This window comes from Schistocerca gregaria, chromosome 8 (genome assembly GCF_023897955.1).
Source record: "Schistocerca gregaria isolate iqSchGreg1 chromosome 8, iqSchGreg1.2, whole genome shotgun sequence".
NCBI classification, from domain to species: domain Eukaryota; kingdom Metazoa; phylum Arthropoda; class Insecta; order Orthoptera; family Acrididae; genus Schistocerca; species Schistocerca gregaria.
The window spans coordinates 493061846-493087414 of record NC_064927.1 but is presented as its reverse complement, the minus strand read 5'-3'; the positions used below and the strand labels follow the sequence as shown (position 1 = coordinate 493087414).

Sequence of the window (25569 nt, the reverse complement as noted above, 5' to 3'; positions counted from 1 at the left end):
TGCACACCCACTTAGTGACGAGGAGTTCATTTCGTCCATCACATCAGTCGGGGTCTGAGGGATAATCAGGTTGCCACCGGTGCCTTTATCTTGGTCTTCGAGGGTGACACAGTACCCGAGAAGGTCGAGGTGATGGTCTATCACTGTGATGTCAAGCCATATATCCCTCCCCCAATTTGGTGCTTTAAGTGCTGGAAGTTCGGGCATGTGTCTTCCTGCTGTACTTCCAGCATCATATGTCGAGGTTGTCGATGTCCATCCCATCTCAATACTCCATTTGCCCTGCCTCCCATCTGTGTCAACTGCGGAGAACGTCATTCCCCTTGATCACCAGACTGCAGGATTTTGCAGCAAGAAACTCAAGGTAGCAATGTACACTCAGGCCAAGAGGAAATTTGAGTGCCTACATCCTGTGGCTATGACCTTCTCTTATGCCGTCGCTACGAGAACAGTTGTAGTCCCATCAGTTCCGTGTGTTCGAGTCAGTTCTAAGAGCAGGAAGACTACCCCTGCCTTCTTGATGGTGGGGGGCATTTCCCTCCTTTACCACCTGCCTCAGGAGTAGCACTTTCCCCCCAACCATCAGGAATACCAGTCCCCATTTCTCATCCAGAGAAGCATATGTCTTCTTTAGCTCCTCCCGCTAGGAAGGGGTCCCTTGGGTCACTCCCTTCCCAGGTTTCTGCTAGTGGTAAAGATGACTCCCGCCAGTGGCAGAAGTGCCCAAAAGCAGCTGGTTGTAGGGCTTCACGATCATCCTCAGTGATGCCCTCCCAGGCAGAGAAATCCAAGGATCAGCGAGAGAAATGCAGAATGGAGACCCCCAAGACCAAGGGGATTGTGGTGGCACCCACACCACCGCTGAGGACGAGGTGGAGATTCTGGCTTCCACTGAGGACCTAGATCTCACTGGGTCCTCAGACACAATGGATGTCGATTGCACAGGTACTCATCTGGTGGCAGTAAGTGACTTGGAGGCGTAGACTGCCTCCTTGCATGCTTCACGCCTTCCCAGTCTCACGATCCCGTAATCGTTCAGTGAAACTGCGGCAGTTTTTTCCACAAACTGGCTGAACTACGGTGACTGTTAAGCTTTACATCTGGTTTCTGCATTGTCTTCCAGGAAACCTGGTTCCCGGCACTGCAGACCCCTGCCCTTCACTGCTTACAAGAACCATAGCGAATATAATAGAACGTCAGGTGGAGTTTGTGTTTACGTCCTGAACTTGATATGTAGTGAACCTGTGTGCCCCTTCAAACGCCGCTTGAAACTGTGGCTTTCAGATATGGATGATGCAGGAAATAACTTTCTGCAATGGATATTTCCCGCCAGATGGTGCGGTACCCCTGAACGTATTGGCTGCACTGATTGATCAACTCCCTAAATCTTTCGTACTTTTGGGAGATTTTAATGTCCATAACCTCTTGTGGGGCAGCACCATGCTTACTGGCTGCGGCAGAGATGTCGGAAATTTACTGTCCCAACTCCGCCTCTGCCTCTTAAATACTGGGGCCACCACACATTTCATTGTGGCTCATGGTAGATACTCGGCCATTGATTTATCAATTTGCAGTCCAGGACTCGTCCCATCTATCCACTGGAGAGCACATGATGACCTGTGTGGTAGTGACCACTTCCCCATCTTCCTGTCACTCCCCCCCGGCATCATGCACACGGACACCTACCAAGGTGGGCTTTAAACGAGGCAGTATGGGAAGCCGTCACTTCTGCTGTCACCGTTGAATCTCCCCCATACGGTGCTATCGATGTTGTGATTGAGCGAGTCACTACAACGATAATTTCTGCGGCGGAAAACGCGATCCCTTGTTTTTGAGGGTGACCCCGGTGAAAGCAGTCCCTTGGTGGTCACCGGAAGTCACTGAGGCAATTAAACACTATTGGCGAGCTCTACAGCGACATAAGCAACACCCTTCCATAGAGCACCTAATAGCCTATAAGTGGCCTCATGGCTGCATTTGCCAGCTTATAAAACGAGTGAAACGAGAGTGTTGGGAGAGGTACGTGTCGACCATTGGGTGCCATATGTCACCTTCCCAAGTCTGTGTGAGGATCAGATGTCTTTTTGGGTACCAGACCCCAACAGGTGTCCTTGGCGTTAACATCAATGGCATGCTCTCTACTGATGCAGACGCGATTGCTGAGCACTTTGCTGAGCTCTGTGCTCGAGCCTCTGCATCATAGAACTACCCGCAGCCTTTTGCACCATCAAACAATGGATGCAAAGGAAAGTCCTCTCGTTCACTATACGCCACAGTGAACCCTAAAACGCCCCATTTACAGTGTGGGAGCTCCTCAGCGCCCTTGCACATTGCCACAATGCATTTCCTGGGCCGGATCGGATCCACAGTCAGATGACTAAACATATCTCGTCCGACTACAAGCGATATCTCCTCGTCATCTTTAACCGGATATGGTGCGATGGTATCTCTCCATCGCAATGGCAGGACGGCACCATCATTCTGGTGCTAAAACCCAATAAAAATTCGCTTGATGTGGGTAGCTATCTGCCCATCAGCCTCACGAATGTTCTTTATAAGCTGCTGGAATGTATGGTGTATCGGCGGTTGGGGCGGGTCCTGGAGTCACGTGGCCTACTGGCTCCATGTCAGGGTGGCTTCCGCCAGGGTCGCTGTACCACTAATAATCTTGTATCCCTCGAGTCTGCCATGCAAACAGTCTTTTCCAGATGGCAACATCTGGTTGCCGTCTTTTTTTGACTTACGTAAAGCATACGATACGACTTGGCGACGTAATATCCTTGCCACTTTGTATGAGAGGGTTCTCCAGGGCCAACTCCCGATTTTTATCCAAGACTTCCTGTTGAACCGTACTTTCCCTGCCAAAATTGGTGCCTCCCATAGTTCCCCCCATATTCGGGAGAATGACATTCCACAGGGCTCCGTATTGAGTGTATCTTTATTTTTAGTGGCCATTGACGGTCTAGCAGCTGCTGTAAGGCCGTCGATCTCCTTTCCTCTGTGTGCGGATGACTTGTGAATTTCGTACTGCTGTTCCAGTACTGGTGTTGCTGACGGCGCCTACAGGGAGCCATTCACAAGGCACTGTCATGGGCTCTAGCTCATGGCTTCCAGTTTTCAGGCACGAAGTCGTGTGTCATGCATTTCTGTCGGTGTCGTACAGTTCATCTGGAATCAGAACTTTATCTTAATGACGATCCACTCACTGTAGTGGAGACATATCGATTCTTAGGACTGGTTTTCTATGCTCAATTGACTTGGCTACCTCACCTTTGTCAGCTTAAGCGGAAGTACTGGCACACCTCAATGCCCTCCGCTGCCTGAGCAACACCCACTGGGGTGCAGATCGCTCTATGCTGCTGCAACTCTGCAGAACCCTTTTTCAATCCCACCTTGGCTATGGGAGTCTGGCTTACGGTTTGGCAGCACCCTCAGCATTGCGTTTACTCGATCCAGTGTTCCACTGTGGCACTCACCTAGTGATGGGAGCTTTTAGAACAAGTCCGGTGACAAGTGTCCTGGTGGAGGCTGGAGTCCCTCCTTTGAAGGTTAGGCATGCACAACTGCTCACCAGTTACGTTGCACACATTCGTAGTTCTCCTGTGCATACGAATTACCATTTCCTTTTCCCAACCACAGCGGTTCATCTCACGCATCAGCGGCCCAGGTCAGGGCTTACGTATGGTTCGCTTCTGGTCTCTTCTTTCTGAACTGGAGTCCTTACCATTACCACCTCTCCTCAAGGTCCATTCATGTATACCTCCATTATGTACATCTAGGCCACAGATTGTTCTGGACCTTTTGCATGGCCCGAAGGACTCCGTAAACCCTGCGGTTTTCCGCTATCACGTCCTCTCAATTCTCGACATTTACTGGCGCCATGTAGTGGTTTACACCGACGAGTCAGTGGCTGATGGCCATGTAGGCTTTGCGTATGTCCACGGGGGACATATTGAACAGCACTCCGTGCCAGATGGGTGCAGTGGATTCACTGCAGAACTGGCCGCCATACTGCATGCTCTCGAGCACGTCCGCTCCTGCCCTGGCGAGTCAGTTCTCCTGTGTACTCACTCCTTGAGCAGCCTACAAGCTTTCTACCAATGCTACCCTCGACATCCTTTGCTAGCATCCATTCAGGAGTCCATCTATGCCCCTATAATGGTCCCTTCGTTCAGTGGTGTTTGTGTGGACCCCAGGACACATCGGATTCCAGGCAACAAACTTGCAGACAGGCTAGCCAAACGTGCTACGTGGAAACCGCTTCTGGAGATGGGCATCTCCGAAACTGACATGCGTTCTGTGTTATGTGGTAGGGTTTTTTGGCTTTGGGAGATGGAATGGCATAACAGTACGCACAATATACTGCGTGTCATTAAGGAGACTACAAATGTGTGGAAGTCTTCCATGTGGTCCTCTCGCAGGGCAGTTGTCCTCTGTTGGCTCCGCATTGGCCAGATGTGGCTAATGTGTGGCTACATCCTCAGTTGCGAGGACCCATCTTGGTGTCGTTGTGGCTCAAAATTGATGGTTGTCCACCTCTTGCTGGACTGCCCACTTTTAGCCGCTCTGCAGCGGACTTTTTAACTTCCCCAGCACCCTACCTTCAATGTTGGGTGACAATGTGTCAAGAGCAACTTTAGTTTTACATTTTATTCGTGAGGATAGGTTTTATCATTTAATCTAAGTTTAAGCGCATGTCCTTTGTCCCTCTGTGTCCTCCACCCTAGTGCTTTTAAGGTGGAGGTTTTAATGTGTCGCAGATTGGCTGGCTTCTCGTTTTTATTCTCATGGTCAGCCAGCCAAGGTAATCTGCTCTTTTGTTTTGACCTCTTCCACATGTTTCTTACCTCTCTCTATGGTTTTCTTGTCTGATTTTGTCCATTTTAGCATTTGTTTGCTCTTCTGTCATTTTTGTGGTTTTTCTCCTTTATTCCAGCTGTGTTTTGTAGGTCTTGTTTATTTTACTCCCACACTCGTGGAATTTTTTAAATCAGAACGAGCGACCACTGACCTAGCAGTTTGGTCCGTCCTCCCTCCCACTCTTTTAAACCAACCAAAATTGCTTTTTTTTGGTGGTGGTGGTGGTGTGGGGGGGGGGGAGGGAGGGGGGAATGAATTATCTTGGATTTAGACGAGGCAGGTTATGGGAGTGAAGGATGTCCTGTACAGATAACTCCCATCTCCACATCTAAGAAAAGCTGGTGATGGTGGAGAAGATCCAGAGGGCATGGTTTGTGTAGCTGCTCAGCTGTGTGCCACCTGCCTCCTCTACTTGCACTCCTAGGCAGCTCCCAGACAGCTCCCCACTCTCCCATGAGCTGCTAGACACTCCCCCCACGACTCCCTCTCAGCCTCCCGCCTCTCTCCATACAATCACCATGGGCCGTCGACTGAGAAAAATGTAGGGAGGCAGGCGTGCGTGCGTGTGTGTGTGTGTGTGTGTGTGTGTGTGTGTGTGTGTGTGTGTGTGTGTGTGTGTGTGCGCGCGCGTTTTCCCTAAAAGTGTGAAAAAGAAGCGCATTATGAAAACTAGTAAAGCTCTGTACCTTTTGTTTGTGTACCTATCGATGACTCATCGCTTCTGCCTTTCGGTGCACCGTCTCCTTTATTCTTAAACAATTTGATTACAGGTCACATGTGAGGTATGCTGGTAAAAGCCTTTTGGAAATCTGGAATCAATTTGCAATCCCTTGTGGATAGCACTGAATGTTTCTTGTGAATAAAGAGCTAGTTGTGTTTCACGGGAACAATATTTTCTAAATCCGTGATGATTATGTGTCAATAGACTGTTCTCTTTGAGGCAGTTGTCCTCGATTCGAATTCTGGAATATTTACTTCATCTTCTTTGTGAAGGAATTTTGGTAGACTGTGTTCAGTAACACTGCTTTAGTGGCACTGTCATCGATAGTACTTCCATTGCTATCGTGCAAAGGAGGCATTGCTTGTGACTTGTCACTAACACACTTTACATACGAGCAGAATCTCAGGTGATCTTCTCCCAGGGTTTGAAACAAAACTTCACTTTGGAAAATATTATAAGCATCTTGCATAGAAGTCCGTGCTTCTGTAAAAGAGTGGTAATTTCTAAAAATTATTTACAAAAGAATATACAAAGAACAGGTCCCTCATACACAGGTCTCTTTCAGAAATACTTTTGCTACTCAAGAGGCTCTGTTCTACATTCCAAAGCTATGTAGACATGAACTGTTGATGCCTATGCCTGTTTTATCATCAAAAGGTTTTTGGTAGTATATAACATTACAAGATGGGTGCAATGATAAGAGATGTAAGATGGATGAAAAAGACCTCTGGATCATAATTAATCTGTAATGGAGTCAATAGACTGCTGTAAAAGTAGAAAATGAGAAATATGACACATTAAATACATGCTAAGGAGTTGAACAGGGCTGTATTTTGCTGCTGCCAATATTTAATCTTTATTCGAAATATATCTTCAAAGAAGACGTTGAAAAAGTTGAGGAAGGCATTGTCTTTAATGGGGAGGAGCTGAACAATATCTACTACACTGCCAATACTGCAATGTATGCTGGCAGCTTAAATAGTCTTCAGCATCTTGTATTCCAAATCAACGGCCTAAAACTCTACATTAAGTAAAACAAAATTAATGATCATCAGCAAGACAAGAAAGACATAACAGACTATCATCTAAACATTAATGCTAAATTTATTGAACAAGTAAGAAACTGCACATATCTCAGAACTAACATTAACATCCAGTGGGATAACATGCAAGAAATTGAAGTCTGCATTGAGAAGTCCAGAATAGCATTTTGTGAAATCATTAATGTGTTCAACAGCCACCATCTCCCAAACAAAACAAAACCAAGATATCTATGTTGCTGTTTATTTCCCATCCTCTTCTGTGGAACTGGGAGCTTGACTCTGAGGAAGATGATGGGCATGCAACTTGAGGCATTTTGAGATGTCTCTACAGTCGAAAGCTAAGTGTGCCATGGACAGGTAAAATTAACAATGGCATTCTCCCCAAAATGAAGAAAGGAGAGGGAATTGTCAAACACATAACATGCAGAAAACTTTAATATCAGATCCACGTAATCAGAAAAGGAAACAGAAACAAACAGCTGCAGAAAACTCTTCAAGGAAAGATATCAGGCAAAAGAGGTTGAGGAGGAAGGAGGAGGAGGACAAGAAGAAGAAGAAGAAAGCACATGGATCGAGGACTAGAATTGTAGATATAAGTTTACGAGTGTAGTACAGATATTTCATGGAGCACATAGTTTTTTTTGTAGGCTCATTATCATACTTTTACTATAAAAACAAAATATTTTTGGTGCTATATTAAGAATCGGTAATCACTCAAAGAAGACAGGTGGGTTTAAATAATGTATTAGTAGTAACATGGTATTTACATGTTACACACGGTAAATAAAATGTAATGTGTTGCAAGTGAGTAGTTTGTAAATGTTTGGTCTGTGCATTAAGGCTCTCTGTAATTTATTGAGATTGCAGAAAGGATCGCATCACTACATTTTGTTGTTGTTGTTGTTGTTGTTGTGGTCCTCAGTCCAGAGACTATTTGATGCAGCTCTTGATGCTACTCTGTCCTGTGCAAACTTCTTCATCTCTGAGTAACTATTGCAATCTACATCCTTCGGAATTCTGTTTAGTGTATTCATACCTTTGTCTGTACGATTTTTACCCTCTGCACGTCCCTCCAATACTAAATTGATGATCCCTTGATGCCTCAGAATGTGTCCTACCAACTGAGCCCTTGTACTAGTCAAGTTCTGCCACAAATTCTCATCTCCCCAATTCTATTCAGTATATCCTCATTAGTTACATGATCTACCTATGTAATCTTCAGCATTCTTCTGTATCACCACATATTGGAAGCTTCTATTCTCTTATTTCCTGAACTATTTATCATCCATATTACACTTCCATACATGGCTACGCTCCGTACAAATACTTTCAGAAAAGACTTCATGACACTTAACTCTATACTCGATGTTAACAAATTTTTCTTCTTCTGAAAAACTTTCCTTGCCAAAGCCAGTCTACATTTTATATCCTCTCTACTTCGGCCATAATCATAAACAGTTATTTTGCTCCCCAAGTAGCAAAACTCATCTGCTACTTTAAGTGTCTCATTCCTAATCTAATTCCCTCATCATCACCTGATGTAATTCGATTACATTCCATTATCCTCATTTTGGTTTTGTTGGCATTCATCTTACATGCTCATTTCAAAACACTGTCCATTTGGAAGTCCTGTGCTGTCTCTGACAGAATCACAATGTCATCAGCAAACCCCAAAGTTTTTATTTCTTCTCCATGGATTTTAATTCCTACTCCAAATTTTTCTTTTGTTTTCTTTACTGATTGCTCAGTATACGGGTTGAATAACATCGGAGATTGGCCACAACCCTGTCTCACTCCCTTCCCAACCACTGCTTGCCTTTTGTGTCCCTCGATTCTTATAACTGCCATCTGGTTTCTGTACAAATTGTGAATAGCCTTTCACTCCTGTATTTGACCCCTGCCACCTTCAGAATTCGAAAGAGAGTATTCCAGGCAACATTGTCAAAAGCTTTCTCCAAGTCTACGAATCCTAGAAATGTAGGTTTGCCTTTCCTTAATCTACCTTCTAAGATAAGTTGTAGGGTCAGTATTGCCTCACGTGTTACATCATTTCTATGGAATCCAAACTGATCTTCCCTGAGAATGGCTGGTACCAGTTTTTCCATTCGTTTGTAAAGAATTTGTGTTAGTATTTTGCAGCCGTGACTTATTAAACTGATAGTTCAGTTATTTTGATACCTGTCAACACTAGCTTCCTTTGGGATTGGAATCATTATATTCTTCTTGAAGTCTGAGGATATTTCACCTGTCTCATACATCTTGCTCACCAGATTGTTATGGCTGGCACTCCCAAGTCTATCAGTAGTTGTAATGGAATGTTGTCTACTCCGGGGGTTTTATTTTGACATAGGTCTCTCGGTGCGCTGTCAAACACTTCATCTACATCCTCTTCCATTTCCATAATAGTGCCCTCAGATACATTGCCGTTGTATAGGCCCTCTATATACTCCTTCCACCTTTTGTTTTACCTTCTTTGCTTATAACTGGTTTTCTGTCTGCTCTTGATATTCATACATGTGGCTCTCTTTTCTCCAAAGGTCTCTTTAATTTTCCTGTATTCAGTATCTATCTTACCCCCAAGTGATATATGCATCTACATCCTTACATTTGTCCTCTAGCCACCACTGCTTAGCCATTTTGCACTTCCAGTTGATCTCATTTTTGAGACGTTTGTATTGCTGTTAGCCTACTTCATTTACTGCATTTTTACATTTTTTCCTTTCATTGATTAAATTCAATATTTCTTCTGTTACCCAAGGATTTCTACTAGCCCTCTTCATTTTACCTACTTCATCCTCTGCTGCCTACACTATTTCATGTCTCAAAGCTACCCAGTCGTCCTGTACTGTATTTCTCTCACCCATTATTCTCAATCATTCCTTAATGCTCTCTCTGACTCTCTCTACAACCTCTGGTTCTTTTAGTTTATCCAGGTCCCATCTTGTTAAATTCCAACTTTTTTACTGTTCCTTCAGTTCTAATCTACAGTTCATAACCAATAGATTGTGGTCAGAGTCCACATCTGACCCTGGAAATGTCTTACAATTTAAAACCTGGTTCCTAAATATCTCTCTTACCATTATATAATCTATCTGAAATCTTCTAATGTCTCCAGGTCTCTTACATTTATATAAACCAAGTGTTAGCGATGATTAAGTTGGACTCTGTGCAAAATTCTACTAGGTTGGTTTCCTCTTTCAATCCTTACTCCCACTCCACATTCACCTACTACTTCTCTTCCTTTTTCTACTATAAAATTCCAGTCCCCCATGACTATTAAATTTTCATCTCTCTTCACTATCTGAATAATTTCTTTTATCTCATCATACATTTCTTCAATCTCTTCGTCATCTGTGGTGCTAGTTGGCATATAAACATGTACTACTGTTGTAGGTGTGGGCTTCGTGTCTTTCTTTGCTACAATAATGCATTCACTATGCTGTTTAAGATAGCGTACCCGTGCTGCTATTTTTTTATTCATTATCAAACCTACTCCTGCAGTACCCAAATTTGATATTGTATTTACAACCCTGTATTCACCTTACCGGAAATCTTGTTCCTCCTGCCGCCGAACTTCCTTAATTCCTATTATATGTAGCTTTAACCTATCCATTTCCCTTTTTAAATTTTCTAAACTACCTGCCACATTAAGGGACCTGACATTCCAAGCTCTGATAAATAGAACGCCAGTTTTGTTTCTCCTGATAAGGACATCCTCCTGAATAGCCCCTGCCCGGAGATCTGAAGGGGGGACTATTTCACCTCCTTAATATTTTACCCAAGTGGGCACCATCATCATTTAATCATACAGTAAAGCTGCATGCCCTCGGGAAAAATTACGGCTGTAGTTTCCCCTTGCTTTCAGCCGTTCGCAGTACCAGCACAGCAAGGCCGTTTTGGTTATTGTTACAAGGCCAGATCAATCAATCATCCAGACTGTTGCCCCTGCAACTACTGAAAAGGCTGCTGCCCTTCTTCAGGAACCACAGTTTGTCTGGCCTCTCAACAGATTCCCCTCTGTTGTGGTTGCACCTACAGTACAGCTATCTGTATTGCTGAAGCAAGCAAGCCTCCCCACCAATGACAAGGTCTTGTCCTTTCTTATTGGAAAATCTCTTCCTTTTTTCCATGTCATTAACTTATGGTGGCTTTGTGAGGTGCAAGGTGAAGTGGTGCTTGAGAGTGAGTGTTATCTGATCCTTGCCTTTTGTGTTCAGGTTAGCATCCTTTATGTGACATGTTTCACATATGATCATTATAGGCCCTTTGATTGAAGTCAACATGTGTAATACCACAAGGACAGTAGGTTCAGTTATGAAGCATCAAAAGTTGTATGTAAATCCTGTGCATCATTGCATAACCATGTAATCTTCGATGATTTCATTCATTTTCTTAGTCATCCAGTGTTCATTCACCAGTTTCATCAGCGAGTTATAGTTTAGCAGCAGTTCTATTTTGTATTCACGAGTAATGTAGAGTGTACTTTGTACTTGTATCTTTAATCTGTCTGTATTTTATAATTATTTAAGTCTCTCATTTAGCTGCTTCTTATTAATTCTATCTAACAAACCCAGATTGTGTTGAAACAGTTCAAAGGAGCACCTTTTATTACACATTAAATTCAAGGTGTGCTAAATTGTATCATATGAAATTGTCTTACTGATTTTTTATTTTATTCATTATATCTTAGGATAATATATAAAGTTAAGCAAAGTCAGCCTCTCACTCATATCACATCGACGCGTGGAGAACAGAAACACACATATTTCCATCCAGGAATTTCAAATATTGTTAAATATGTTAGAATTAAACATACTGATTTTATAGATCTTTAAATATTGTAAATTTAATGACCAGAACTTTGGCTTTCAGTACATATTGACAGAATCTGTTAGCCGCAATTTGCGAGACCTGGCACGTATTGTGTCTTTGGGCCAACTGCCTGTGTTGCTGCAAGGTGACACGTCAGTTGGCAAGACGAGTATTGTGACTTACTTGGCTCAGATAACAGGTCACCACTGTGTGCGAATCAACAACCATGAACACACAGATCTGCAAGAATATGTGGGTTCTTATATTGCTGATGCTTCTGGATCACTAGTTTTCAGAGAGGGTAAGTTTAGACTTTTGTTAAAAAGTGATTTCTTATATGTTTTCTGTTATTTGAATCCTAATCTGTTCTTAAGACATAAAAATTTATACAAGTGTGAAACCAAATGTTCTTGGTGTTTAAGCAACTGTGTGTGTTTGTGTTTGTGTTTGTTTTTGTTTTGTTAGTACTCTAGCTCCATCAAAGAATTTATCTTGAAATCTGGGAAGTTTCTTCTCTTTTGCTTGTGCGTGACGGTGACTTAACACTTCTGCTGTTCGGTGAGTGGTCTCCTTCACGCCTCAATTATGTATGTTCTCCCAGAACTTAATTGATAGTTATACACTGATAAAAATTGCAGAGAATGTAAAAGAAACTTCAGTGTTTTTTCCATATGTTGTAAGTGTTCTGTATGACTCCCCTTGATCACGCAGACAACATTTAAGCACTAACCCATTTCACACCACATTCTTAGGCATATGTGAAGCCACTGATGCGAGTGCATTAGAAATGGGCATTTTGTGTTCCAGAATTGTTTCCGGCAAAGGAGGCACATACACAAGTTGTTTCTCATAACTCTATAAAAAGGAAACCATAGATGTTAGGTCCAGGAATCTAAGTGATCAAGAGCAGAACACTGTGTTGTCCTGTCCTGTTTAACTGGTGCAATGGCATGGAAAATGTTGATTTAATAATATATGACCTCTATACCCAATTGTGGGGGCTCTTCATCTCTCTGAAAAATGTGGTCTTTAGAATCTGTATTGCTGTGGCATCAGAAGGCATTTGAGAATGTCCAGGTAAATGTTTGTTGGAACACTTAGCTCAGTGAAGAGAAATGGGCAGTAAAATTTTTGTGCTGACATCGCACAGAACATGTTAACTTTCGATGAGACGTGCTGATGTTCAGCAAATATTTGTTTGTGCATGGCTTCCAGTCTTGAAGCAGCATGCTAAAGCATTTGACGTAGTCCTTCTGTTTCAGTTCCTGTAAATTTTGAACTGTGTACAATGTCATTTCCTGTTTCGTTTTGAGAACACTCCAAAGCTTTACTGGTGTCTAGAGAGTCCCATGAAATTTCAGGCAAACTGCTGGTTATCAGTAACTTCCTGCCGTGATATATTGGTGCAATCTTCTGGTTATTGTCAGCTGTGTCATGGTGACAGTGCACTGGGTTCTTCTGTTCAAAACTGCTCAAACACAGGCCCGACATGTGCATGGTGGAACCAGTTACAGACGACTGCTGTGTAAGAGCACGTGAACACCCTAACATTCGACACCTTGTGGATTTATTGGTTATTTTTCTTTGAATGCTTTTAAACATAACATAGATGCTGCAACCTGAAAGATACATCACTTAAATCTTCGGCAAAACTTCTCTAGACTCCGTGAAGCTTGGCATCAGGGTTGTGAGCACACCTTAAGTTGTGCACATTTAAGGAACTTTTGTACATACACAACTTGTGTGACGTAATTGTCTTACAAGCCATATACGTAAGCATTTGATGAACAACGTACACAGTTCATGAAGTGCACAGCTAGCTCTTGTCACTCAACTAGAGGTTTCCGTCAATGCCACCAGGTTGTAGCACACTGCGGCAGACTTTTATTCCCGTTGGCTCGTCATAAAGTCCTGCTAGGTGCTAGCACACTCCTTAGGTATGATAATTCACTTGCAATATATTGTAGTAAAATTAGATCGGACATCAGTATATGTCAAAGTCGTACTGATAGGAAACCTATTTGTGGGTTTGTGAATGAGTATATTAAGTTATGAGTTTTATCATACAGTAATCCATTTGTGACACTGAGAATCATAAGGGCCTAAACCACATCACCGTCAGTTGTGAGATTATAGCATTTGTACGTGCTAGTAAAATATTTAGTAAAGTTTATCTGTGCTTAAGGCCCACATTGTACATATGGGAAGTTACAGAAAACTGTATCGCTGGTTTCCCTGATATTCACTTCAGTGTGGGATCACTGGGGCATGCTTTAGGCCTGTATGGATCTCAACATCTCATTTGTATTCTAGTCAAGTGACCATGTTGGCAGACATTACCACTTGTGTTTAATCATTTCCACAAATGTCATTTTTTATTTGGTATTGGTTGTTTACTGTGTGGGGATCTGATTTTGGGTGCAGTGTAAACATGAACTACGTTGAATCTTTTTTAAATGCTAACAGAAAAGTAAAACTGTGAGGGGGGGGGGGGGGGGGGTCATGAGTTGTGCTGGGATAGTTTAGTTGGCAGAGCACTTGCCAGCGAAAGGCAGAGGTCCCCAGTTCAGGTCTCATCTGGCACACAGTTTTAATCTGCCAAGAAGGTTCATATCAGTGCACATTCCTCTTCAGAGTGAAAATCTCAGTCTGAGAACAGAAAAGTAAATTACCAGGAAAAGTTAGTCACAAAGAAACTAGGGTCCCTGAGAACAGATCCTTTGATTGAGAGGCTGAAAAAATCAAATAAGCATGATTACAAGCGAACATTTAACAGGGAAATGTACCATTAACACAAGTTGTTGTATGGATGCAGTGTAAGAATATCCAATTTTCAGCCAAGAAGAAAATTCCTGAACAGTTGGAGATCTTGTACATTCGTCCGAAAAAATGGAAAAGCATAAAAACTCCCATTTACACAAAAATGCGAAACGGAGTGTTGCGAAAGCTTACACATACAAAACAACAAAATTCCAGAAAACAATTCCTTCTTTTGTTAGATAAGTTATGCAGATTATTATTATTATTATTATTATTATTATTATTATTATTACTGTTGTTGTTGTTATTGGCAGTGGCTGTAGTTGTATAAACTTGTTGAAAAGTGTAACTGTTATACAGTGGATACTATTAATTTCACAATATCAAATTTATCTGAATCTAAAAATTTGTGAACACCTAGAATGTATAATCACAAGTCGCCACTGCTCGGTTTTCACTGTACGTGCATTGATAGAGCTTATGCCTGTCTGCTACAAGTCTGTGTGGCTATGAGTGCCCTCTGTGGAACTATGTTGGCTTCCTTCATTATCTAACTGAAGGTGGCCAGAAGACTGTGCAGCGAAATATTATGGCCACAAGTTATTGACCTCCATCAGTTCACCCGAAATTTCATGGAGCTCTGAACCATTGTTTGTGGCATTTGTAACGCCATGCTTGTTTCATAGACTGGTTTTTGTGGACTAAGTTCAAACAAAGCCCACCAGATTTTTCCGTGCGCATGGACATCTCATTTCTTCAACCTACAGGTGCTGTCTTCAATGTTGTTAGCATTTGGAGGTGCTAGATTGTGTCACTGCAAAAAATCCACTCACTTTTTTGTAAGTTTGTATATTCATCTCGCTGCTTTCAGCAGAATTAATCCTAAGCAATCACGAATATGATAGCTTCCAATAAGTTTCATTTTATATACATGCATGATGATCATTTTCTCTCCACTCCACGCCTCCCCTTTTCAGTATTGTCAAAATTTTTAAAATTAAGTCGTTCCTCCCTCTGCATTCTTTCATCACTGTCCTTCCCCTGCTACCCTCTCCCTTGGCATCCTGCACGTCACCTAGAAATAAACTGTTAGTTAATTGCCCCCCCCCCCCCCTTTTTATATGTTTATGTAACTAATTTCATTTACTTTTCTGTTCAAGTTTTGATCAGTTTGCGAGGTGATACAGAGTAACCCTTTTCGTGTTTTTAATATACATAAAATATCAGGTCCTGCTAATGCATTTCAACTCTGAGTGAGTTCTTAGGGTAGAGTAAATTTCACCTGCTATGGTGGTTGAGTGGCTTCTGGGTATTAGTAACCACATTCGAATTTGAAGGTCTTCAGTTACATTCTGGTATTTTCATTTTGCATCTTTGTATTAGTCTGATTAGCCTCTTGGCATGGAGATCCGAGGCAACTTGTCATTCATTAGGTTGCTGCTGGATTTTCTATGTCTATTCATTCACTCTTGTAAACTTAAAGTTTATCTTACCCACACATCACTTTTTAATTGAATGCTTACATTTTCTGTCACTTGCAAAGAGTGATTTATAATTTATTTTTCCTGCCTTTTTTTCCAACTTGTAATACCTGTATAATTACCAAATGAGAATGAAAGTGTGAGAGACAAATTCTGATTATGGAAAATCTTGCTACTTGGCCTCAGTAAAGAGTTTTACTAAGGCAGGATGTACTTCCTGCTACAGTCAGTGTCTAGATCATGTTCATTGGCTGGCATTAAAAAATGTCCTGCCAGTGTCTCTTGAGCCCATCAGTAAGCACTTTCTTTTGCTCTTCTGCTAAAGGCCCTCTCCATTTTCTGAGTACTTATTTAACTATAAATCCTGGTAGCTATTCACCGTTCTTCTGAAACCATCCCTGCCATTTATTTTATCTTCAGCACTGTCCATCTCTTGTAGATCTCTCTTGTTTCTTTCTTTTAACTTTGGGTAAGTTTTAGAAAATTTCAGTTTCAGAAAATCACAGATTTTGTTTGTGAGATGGTTATTACCCGTACAGAAGACGTGGCGTTAGAACAGTACTCATTCCTTTTTAATTGCCATCATCGTCAGAGGCATTGTTGTTTCCACCTTGCTGTGAGTTTCTTTCTGGATCTCAGTTGAATCTGTCTCTCAACCTATACTTTGCCTGTGATCTTCTGCAGTATCATGCATTCTTTTTTAAGTAACTAGTCAGCAGGTCCTCTTCACTTACAACAGTTATCAGTGCATCACTTCTTTTAGCTCTCAAATATTGAATAAAAGACATATTTATTAAATTTTTAACAACAAAGCTGCTGTTTATTTGCTGGCTGACAAATTTCAGGCTTTGCCAATTTGCACAACCCACCCATTACAGAGAACAAAATTTGCTACGAGTGGATGTGTCAAATGTGGGCAATAAAGATATCAGTGATAGAATGTTTCTTATGGTAATTACTTATGTATTTGTATTTAGGATATGTTTGTCACTGATATCTTTGTAATCCACGTTCAGCACATCCATTCACAAAAACAAGAGTAATAGGTGGCTTGTGAAAATGGGCAAAGCCCAAAACTAGTGAGCCAGCAAATGAACAATAGCTTTGGTATTAAGCATTAAAAAAACTAAATAAATAAAAATGTTTTTTTCCTTTTCAGGTGATTCAGAGCATCACTGAAGTGTACAAACCATGTGGTCTTACAACGGTCTTTAATGTGTTATTTTTGTTTCTGTGCTCATCATCTTCTTACACTGAGATGACAAAAGTCACGGGATAACTCCTAATGTCATATCATATATCACATCACATTTTGTGCAGTGTAGTGCAGCAGATCAGAGTGGCATGGACTCAATAAGTCATTGAAAGTCTCCTGCAGAAATCTAAGCCATGCTTTCTCTACAGCCTTCCATAATCCGAAAGTGTTGCTGGCACAGGATTTTGTGCACGAACTGACTTTTCAATTGTGTTCCCTAAATTCTCTAAGGGACTCATGTCAGATGATCTGGATGGCTAGATGGTTTGCTCGAATGTCATTCAAACTAATCGTGAATAGTTGTGGCCTAGTGACATGGCGCCTTTTCCTCCATAAAAATTCTACCATTGTTTGGGAATATGAAGTCCAGCAATGGCTGCAAAAGGTCTCCAAGTAGCTGAACATAACCACCAGTAACATAACCAGTCAGTAATCATTTCAGTTGCACCGGAGGACCTGGTTGATTATCATTGCAGGTAAGCACAGCCCACACCATTATGGAGCCACCACAACCTTGTACAGTGTCTTGTTAACAACTTGGATCCAACCTTCATAGAGTCTGCATCACACCCGAAATGTACCATCGAGTCCTTCCAACTGAAATCAGGACTAATCTGACCAGGGCACGGTTTTCCACTAGTTTAGGATCCAACCAGTACCATCACGAGCCCAGATGAGGCGATGCAGCAATGTCGAGTTGTCAGCAAAGGCACTTGCGTCAGTTGTCTGCTGCCGTAGCCCATTAACACCAAATTCCGGTCCACTGTCTTAACCAATATGTTCATCGTATGTCCCACATTGATTTCTGCAGTTATTTCATGCAGCACTGCTTGTCTGTTTGCAATGACAAACTCTACTGAAATGTAGCTGGTCTCAGTAGTTACGTGACGGCCGTCAGCCACTGCGTTGACCGTGGTCAGAGGTAATGCCTGAAATTTGGTATTTTCGGCACGCTCTTGATTCTGTGGATCTTGGATCATTGAATTCCAAACAATTTCTGAAATGGAATGTCCCATCTGTTTAGGTCTATCTGCCATTCTGCATTCAGTCAGTTAATTCCAATTGTGTGGCCATAATTGTGTCTGAAGTCTTTTCACATGGATCACCTGTGCACAAACGACAGCTCCGCCAATGCACTGCTCTTTTATACCTTGTGTATGTGGTGCTATTGCCGTCGGTATATTCGTGTATCGCCATCCCACGGCTTTTGTCACATCAATGTAGTATAAGCAGTGATAGTCGGTTTGTAGACCCACTCCAGTTTCCAGATCCCAGTCTTTTGAGTTGTTTCTCCGATGTACTTAAACTTCTGCTCTCTTTCAATCTTCCTGTGGTCAGTTTAAATCCATTCTGGCCCATTGCTGATGTTCATCATGTATTTTGTCTTCTCACAGGAAGAGTGTAGTCCTACTCTGTGCTGTTTCTTTAAGATAGTTTATCTTTCTGATAGCTCAACTGGTGGTAGAGAAATGGTTAAGTTATCTGTGAAAACTTGAAATTCAACATGTACACCCTTTATTTCAATTATTTACTTGTTCAGGAGTAATGTGACTGTGTGACTCTCACAAACTCTTTCTTTTCTATTGTGTTTTTATTTTGGGTTTTTCTCATTCTTGGCTCAGTCTGTTTTTTTTTGTTTAAATGTTCTATGGTTATGTGACATTAAACCTGATCTTTGGACTGAAACATAGCATTAATTCACATATCCTTTACTCTTTTGTGAATATTGTCCTCTCTTTAATTTATGCTGGTCTTACGTCTTTTCTTTGAGTATGTAAACCTCTTTCAGCTAGCGAAAGTGAGTTTCCTGTTACAATCGATTTCGATAATTACAGCTATTTTTTAGACCCTTTGCAGAGACAAACATCAGCTGTGCAAGTCTCTGCACATATGTGTACAAGGTTATGCTTTTAATGTCATTTGTTCTCACCTTAGAAGTACTGCATTGGACTCTGAGAGCGTCTGAGGGAGCCTGAGAGAGAGAGAGTTGAAAATGTTACAGGTGCGCTGGCAGAGGCAATGAGACATGGCCACTGGGTTATATTAGATGAGCTGAATTTGGCACCAACAGATGTTCTGGAGGCTTTGAATCGTGTTTTGGATGACAACAGAGAGCTATTCATTCCTGAGACACAAGAAGTCATATCGGCACATCCAAACTTCATGTTGTTTGCAACGCAGAATCCACCTGGTCTGTATGGTGGGAGAAAGGTAATTTCCAGGACTTCTTAGACACTCAATTTATTGTAAGATCGAAATTTTAATTCTTGAGTTCTGTGAATGTCGTATGTTATGTTAAAACAAACATATTCCAGTACAAATTTGTCTGCCACTGAAAGTTTTCAAAGTTGTGCTCCACATATAATTGATTATGTGGCTGTCTGTTATGGTTGGCACAGATGTCCTTTCTCTACAGACTGCATGCATATTTGGATATTTGTGCCTGCATGTGTGCGCAGAAAGCTTCTAGTAGTAAAGAAAAATCTGTTTGTGGTTGAACAGAAAGTGGGGGGGGGGGGGGGGGGGGGGAGGGGGGGAACCTGTTACATGCTACTAACTGGAGCCAGGCTGTATCAGTGGAGGTATTTCCTTCCTCTTTAGTATTTTTATTTGATAGTCTTTAAGGAAAGTGAAAGATCTAAACAAGTCAAAGGCATTCCACTAACTGAGGCTATGCATAGGACTTTGCCTGGTAAAGCACCGTGTATTCAGAACTACCATTGGACCGATATCAGATTTACTTTAACTTTCCTAAATGTAGTGCTGGCCACAACTCAAATTTTAGCCCGTATATATAACAATTCCTATTTCAGTTCTAATTTTTATTTTGCAGTTGCTGTCCAGGGCATTTCGCAACCGGTTTGTCGAGTTGCACTTTGATAAAATCCCATCACACGAACTGGAAACTATATTAGAGAAGCGCTGTGAACTGCCTGAATCTTACGCTCGTCGAATGGTGAATGTGATGAAAGATCTACAGGTATTTAACGAAAACTTCCTTTTTAACTTTTTTGCTTTTCAACTGCTGATCTGTGTAGACTATTTAGTATGTAGAATGTGTTATGAAGGGCATATTATGTGCAAAGTGAAACTTTTGGCTTCATGAAAAGTGCGCAAAAATGAATTTAAAATTCACAAGTAGTGGCTTCTCCCTGGTCTTGTGTTGACTGTTTACAGTGTGAAACAACTGAACTAGGAAGTACAATAGAGTAGAAAGGCAAAATAATAAAACTTCTGTGAAGTGAAGTGATATTGGATCTCTCAGAAAGGAGATTAAATCCCTGAAAGAAGCAAATACTAAGCTAGCGAGTGAATAAACATCCTGTGTGTGGAAATTCATTGCCAGGTGTAACACAAAACTGTGAAAATTCTTGTGTGCAAAGTACTACAAAAAACTGTGAGAATTCTCATCTACATATTACAGCAGAAAAAGACTTGGAGAACTTATTGTGAGAAAAATCTGTAAATAAATGTTGCTGGAAAACGGTGACATACAAGAGAAAGGAAAAACACAAATGTTTTATATAAGTAAGGTAACAGAAATAAATTTCTTGTTATTAGTGATCTTATATTGAAAAATGTAGTGGTTCTGCACTGTGATATTGATGTTCGTCCTGGCAAATGAGCAAACATTTTCAAAATATCATGAACACAAAGCAGTCTAACTACAAAAATAATAACAGTCCTGAGACAAAGTTCAAAGGTGTTATAATTCATGCTGGAACAAACTAAAATCAAATCGGCGGCAGTTGGGAAGGAATCAAAAACAAACATGAAATATAATTGACCCAGTTTGTATGTATACAAGATAAAGACTGGTAATCAGTGGAATTTTACACAGAAGATTGGTGAGTAATGTTTACATAAACAAAATAAACAATGAAATTAGGCAACAGTGCGATGAGCTTGGTGCAATATTCCTCGATCCCAACAAATTTCTAAGTGAAAAATGTCTAGGGAAGGATAGCATGCACTTAATTATGATGTTCATTCAAATGAAACCTGGTCAGTGCATCTACGTTTGCCTTACACGTAAGGTGGCACCAAGTAACTGCGGGCATGGTGGCTCCATCTATTGGTAGAGAGGCTGACGCGTGTGCAATGTTTGATGTCGTGTAGCGACAGTGTGATTTCACAACGAAGAGAAGGTGGTCACGCAAGTTATTGTCCAGTACTGAACGTGCAGGTGACTAAGCAGGAACAATGAGGAGTAATTCGATTTTTGGCAGTGGAGGGAATTGGAGGCCATGAAATGTATCGACGGATGAAGGCTGTGTATGTTGAGTACAGTCTGAGTTGTTAAAGTGTTGTGGAAAGGCGCAAACAGATCTTTCTAGGGAGCAATAGATTCACAGTTGGCGACGAAGTTTGTGACTGGCTCCAGGTCTGGATATGACAGCAACCTACTAGCTTCTTCAAGTATGGAATCGACCAGCTAGTGTCGCAATGGGATAAATGTGCCAACAGTTTCGGTGACATATTTTTGAATATGTGTACCATGTATAGCTACATTTTTGAGTTACTGAAAGTGTTACCATTACTTTACACTAGTGACTGGGTTTCATTTGAATGCCCCTTGTGGACAGCTCAATGACTTTTAGTCAAATGATTGTGGACATTTGTAAAATAATTTAAAATAAGGAAAACTGATAGGGTCCGAAGGAATGATAAACCTAAAATGTCCCGTGAAAATACAATACATGAATGTGTTTGAAATGACAAACCAAACAAACCTGTGCAAAAGGACAATAGAGCAAATAGAAGAGAAAGTGCTGAATGTAGTAAAAATAAGCCAACAATTGTTCACCAAAATAGTCAGTGTCTAAAAAATGAAGTACAGCGGCTAGAGATTGAACTGGAGGTCATAGACAGCTCTGTTGTTTGTATCACAGAACACTGTGCACAGAATCAGAAATTAATCGTTTATAGTCGTAAAGTTTAGCCTGTGCATCTGTAAAGTGTGGAGGTTGTTGTATCTTTGTGAAACAAAACTATCAGTATAATGTTAGAAGTGATCTATGTGCGATCAGTGAAGAGAACCATTTTGAGTTAACTGCAGTAGAATTGAGACACCAATGTTGTTTTTGTGGTCTTCAGTCCTGAGACTGGTTTGATGCAGCTCTCCATGCTACCCTATCCTGTGCAAGCTTCTTCATCTCCCAGTACTTACTGCAACCTACATCCTTCTGAATCTGCTTAGTGTATTCATCTCTTGGTATCCCCCTACTATTTTTACCCTCCACGCTGCCCTCCAGTGCTAAATTTGTGATCCCTTGATCCCTCACAACATGTCCTACCAACCGGTCCCTTCTTCTTGTCAAGTTGTGCCACAAACTTCTCTCCTTCCCAATTCAATTCAATTCAATTCCTCCTCATTAGTTATGTGATCTATCCATCTAATCTTCAGCATTCTTCTGTAGCACCACATTTCGATAGCTTCTGTTCTCTTCTTGTCCGTACTATTTATCGTCCATGTTTCACTCCCATACATGGCTACACTCCATACAAATACTTTCAGAAACGACTTCCTGACACTTAAATCTATACTCGATGTTAACAAATTTCTCTTCTTCAGAAATGCATTCCTTGCCATTGCCAGTCTACATTTTATATCCTCTGTGATGAAGTGGTTTCAATCATATCTAGAAAATACAGTGCATTTGACAGAAATTACTCAAATATCAAGTAGCTCCAAGAATACATCCAAACATAATTCTGGCCCTACATGTATAAATATAGGGGTACACAAAGTATCAAATGTGGACAAACAGCATTGTTTGAAGATAACTGTGACATACTGATCACGGAGAAATCACTTGAAGCACTAAGAGAGAAACCTGAAGAAACACTAAGCTGCATATGCGCATGGAAAATAAACAATAGAGTAACACTTAATGTAAAGGAAACAAGCACTATGAACTTCTACATAAACAAAAAGCCTGATTACACAACCTGAAAATACATAATGAAGTTAGATAATGTGTGGAAAGTACAAACTTTGTGGGAATGCATGTTGACCGTCAGTTATGTTGGGAAGAATATGTAAAAATACTTACTGGTATAATCTCTACAGTATACTATGCTTCTGAATTCTTACATCAGTATGTGATATTTCATTCATCAGATCAGTGTATTTTGCTTATATTCGTTCTGTTATTAGCTATGGAATAATTTTTTGGGGGAATGAATAAGAAAAATATTCAAGCTATATTCAGGCTGAAAAAAAGAGCTATACATATAATGACCAAGAGTGGAAAAACTGCTCACTGCCTCAAACTTTATAAAATGCTGGAAGTATTAACTGTAGCTTGTGAATATATTTTGCAGTGTGTTCTGTACATTAAAAAAATATTGACCACTATGTTAAAAATTTATTAGTATGTGATTATAAAACCAGGAACTGCTACAGTTTGCATCTGGACAGAAAAAAAGTTAAAACTCAGCAGAGTTTATTGAACATTGCTATCGTGTTATATAATAAATTACCACAGCATATAAAAGACATAGATACTCTTTCAAAACAAAACTGGAAAATTGTTTACAAAATAAAAATTTTTACACGGTAGTGGAGTACCTAAATTAAAGCAGCTTACGTATTACAAGAAGTACTGTTTATAATGTGTATATGGAAATAATAATTAGCAAAGACTATTAGAAAACAAATGTAACTAGATCACAAAATCCATTGCCATTTAGTGTATAACAAATTAATCTTAAACCATAAAAATTTCGATGTTTTTCATGATGAAATCCATACAATGTAAATTGTTTCACGAACTAATAACAGAATCAGTCAGTCAATCCAATCAGTCAGTAGCATATCTTTGTGTAATTGTGTTGCTTGAATTAATTTCCTCTGTGACTTCATGGTGCCTAAATCTGGATTTTGCACAAAATAAAATTGTGTGTTAACGTAGGACTCTCAAATGTAAGGAGTAACTGTATCATTAGTTACTTAAATAAATCGTGTTTATGTATCCTTGTCCCTGTTTAACTAAATATTCTTCTGTGGCGCCAGGGGGAAATAAGTAAAATTATTCTGCCTGTTACTGTTTTACAGACAGGATGTGGTCAAATATGATTCCACCACATTGGCTTATTGGAAACTTTTCTTCTCATATACACAGCAGGTCATACACATTGTAGGATCTACAATCAAGAGAAGCTTGTGAAAAAAATACTACATAAGTTACAAACAAAATAAAGTAGTTAGTTGTATAAAAATTGAAATTATCTTGAGGAAGCTATAAAATTATGAGGCAGAATTGGTGGCACTTGCTAATCTCCAGGAGAGGATATACCAGTACTGTCTGTTTATTTCCACCGAGTTTTATCTCAATCAGTGTGAAATGCCAACTGTTTACAGTACATCAAAAAATTCGAGGACTAAGAAGCAAATATTTGAACTACACTCCTGGAAATTGAAATAAGAACACCGTGAATTCATTGTCCCAGGAAGGGGAAACTTTATTGACACATTCCTGGGGTCAGATACATCACATGATCACACTGACAGGACCACAGGCACATAAAAACAGGCAACAGAGCATGCACAATGTCGGCACTAGTACAGTGTATATCCACCTTTCGCAGCAATGCAGGCTGCTATTCTCCCATAAAGACGATCGTAGAGATGCTGGATGTAGTCCTGTGGAACGGCTTGCCATGCCATTTCCACCTGGCGCCTCAGTTGGACCAGCGTTCGTGCTGGACGTGCAGACCGCATGAGACGACGCTTCATCCAGTCCCAAACATGCGCAATGGGGGACAGATCCGGAGATCTTGCTGGCCAGGGTAGTTGACTTACACCTTCTAGAGCATGTTGGGTGGCACGGGATACATGCGGACGTGCATTGTCCTGTTGGAACAGCAAGTTCCCTTGCCGGTCTAGGAATGGTAGAACGATGGGTTCGATGACGGTTTGGATGTACCGTGCACTATTCAGTGTCCCCTCGACGATCACCAGAGGTATACGGCCAGTGTAGGAGATCGCTCCCCACACCATGATGCCGGGTGTTGGCCCTGTGTGCCTCGGTCGTATGCAGTCCTGATTGTCGCGCTCACCTGCACGGCGCCAAACACGCATACGACCATCATTGGCACCAAGGCAGAAGCGACTCTCATCGCTAAAGACGACACGTCTCCATTCGTCCCTCCATTCACGCCTGTCGCGACACCACTGGAGGCGGGCTGCACGATGTTGGGGCGTGAGCGGAAGACGGCCTAACGGTGTGCGGGACCGTAGCCCAGCTTCATGGAGACGGTTGCGAATGGTCCTCGCCGATACCCCAGGAGCAATAGTGTCCCTAATTTGCTGGGAAGTGGCGGTGCGGTCCTCTACGGCACTGCGTAGGATCCTACGGTCTTGGCGTGCATCCGTGCGTCGCTGCGGTCCGGTCCCAGGTCGACGGGCACGTGCACCTTCCGCCGACCACTGGCGACTGCATCGATGTACTGTGGAGACCTCACGCCCCACGTGTTGAGCAATTCGGCGGTACGACCACCCGGCCTCCCGCATGCCTACTATACGCCCTCGCTCAAAGTCCGTCAACTGCACATACGGTTCATGTCCACGCTGTCGCGGCATGCTACCAGTGTTAAAGACTGCGATGGAGCTCCGTATGCCACGGCAAACTG

General features: G+C 41.5%; 1 protein-coding gene across 2 annotated transcripts in view; it reads left to right on the top strand.

Annotated features, from left to right (window-relative positions):
• Window positions 1-25569, top strand: part of LOC126284458 (midasin) — a 481989-nt gene that overhangs the window by 109990 nt on the left and 346430 nt on the right. For both annotated transcript variants that reach the window (XM_049983379.1, XM_049983380.1), the window contains 3 exons: window positions 11497-11737; window positions 18935-19143; window positions 19766-19912. In XM_049983379.1, coding sequence (XP_049839336.1) covers window positions 11497-11737; window positions 18935-19143; window positions 19766-19912 — 597 coding nt within the window. The remainder of the gene's footprint in view (window positions 1-11496; window positions 11738-18934; window positions 19144-19765; window positions 19913-25569) is intronic.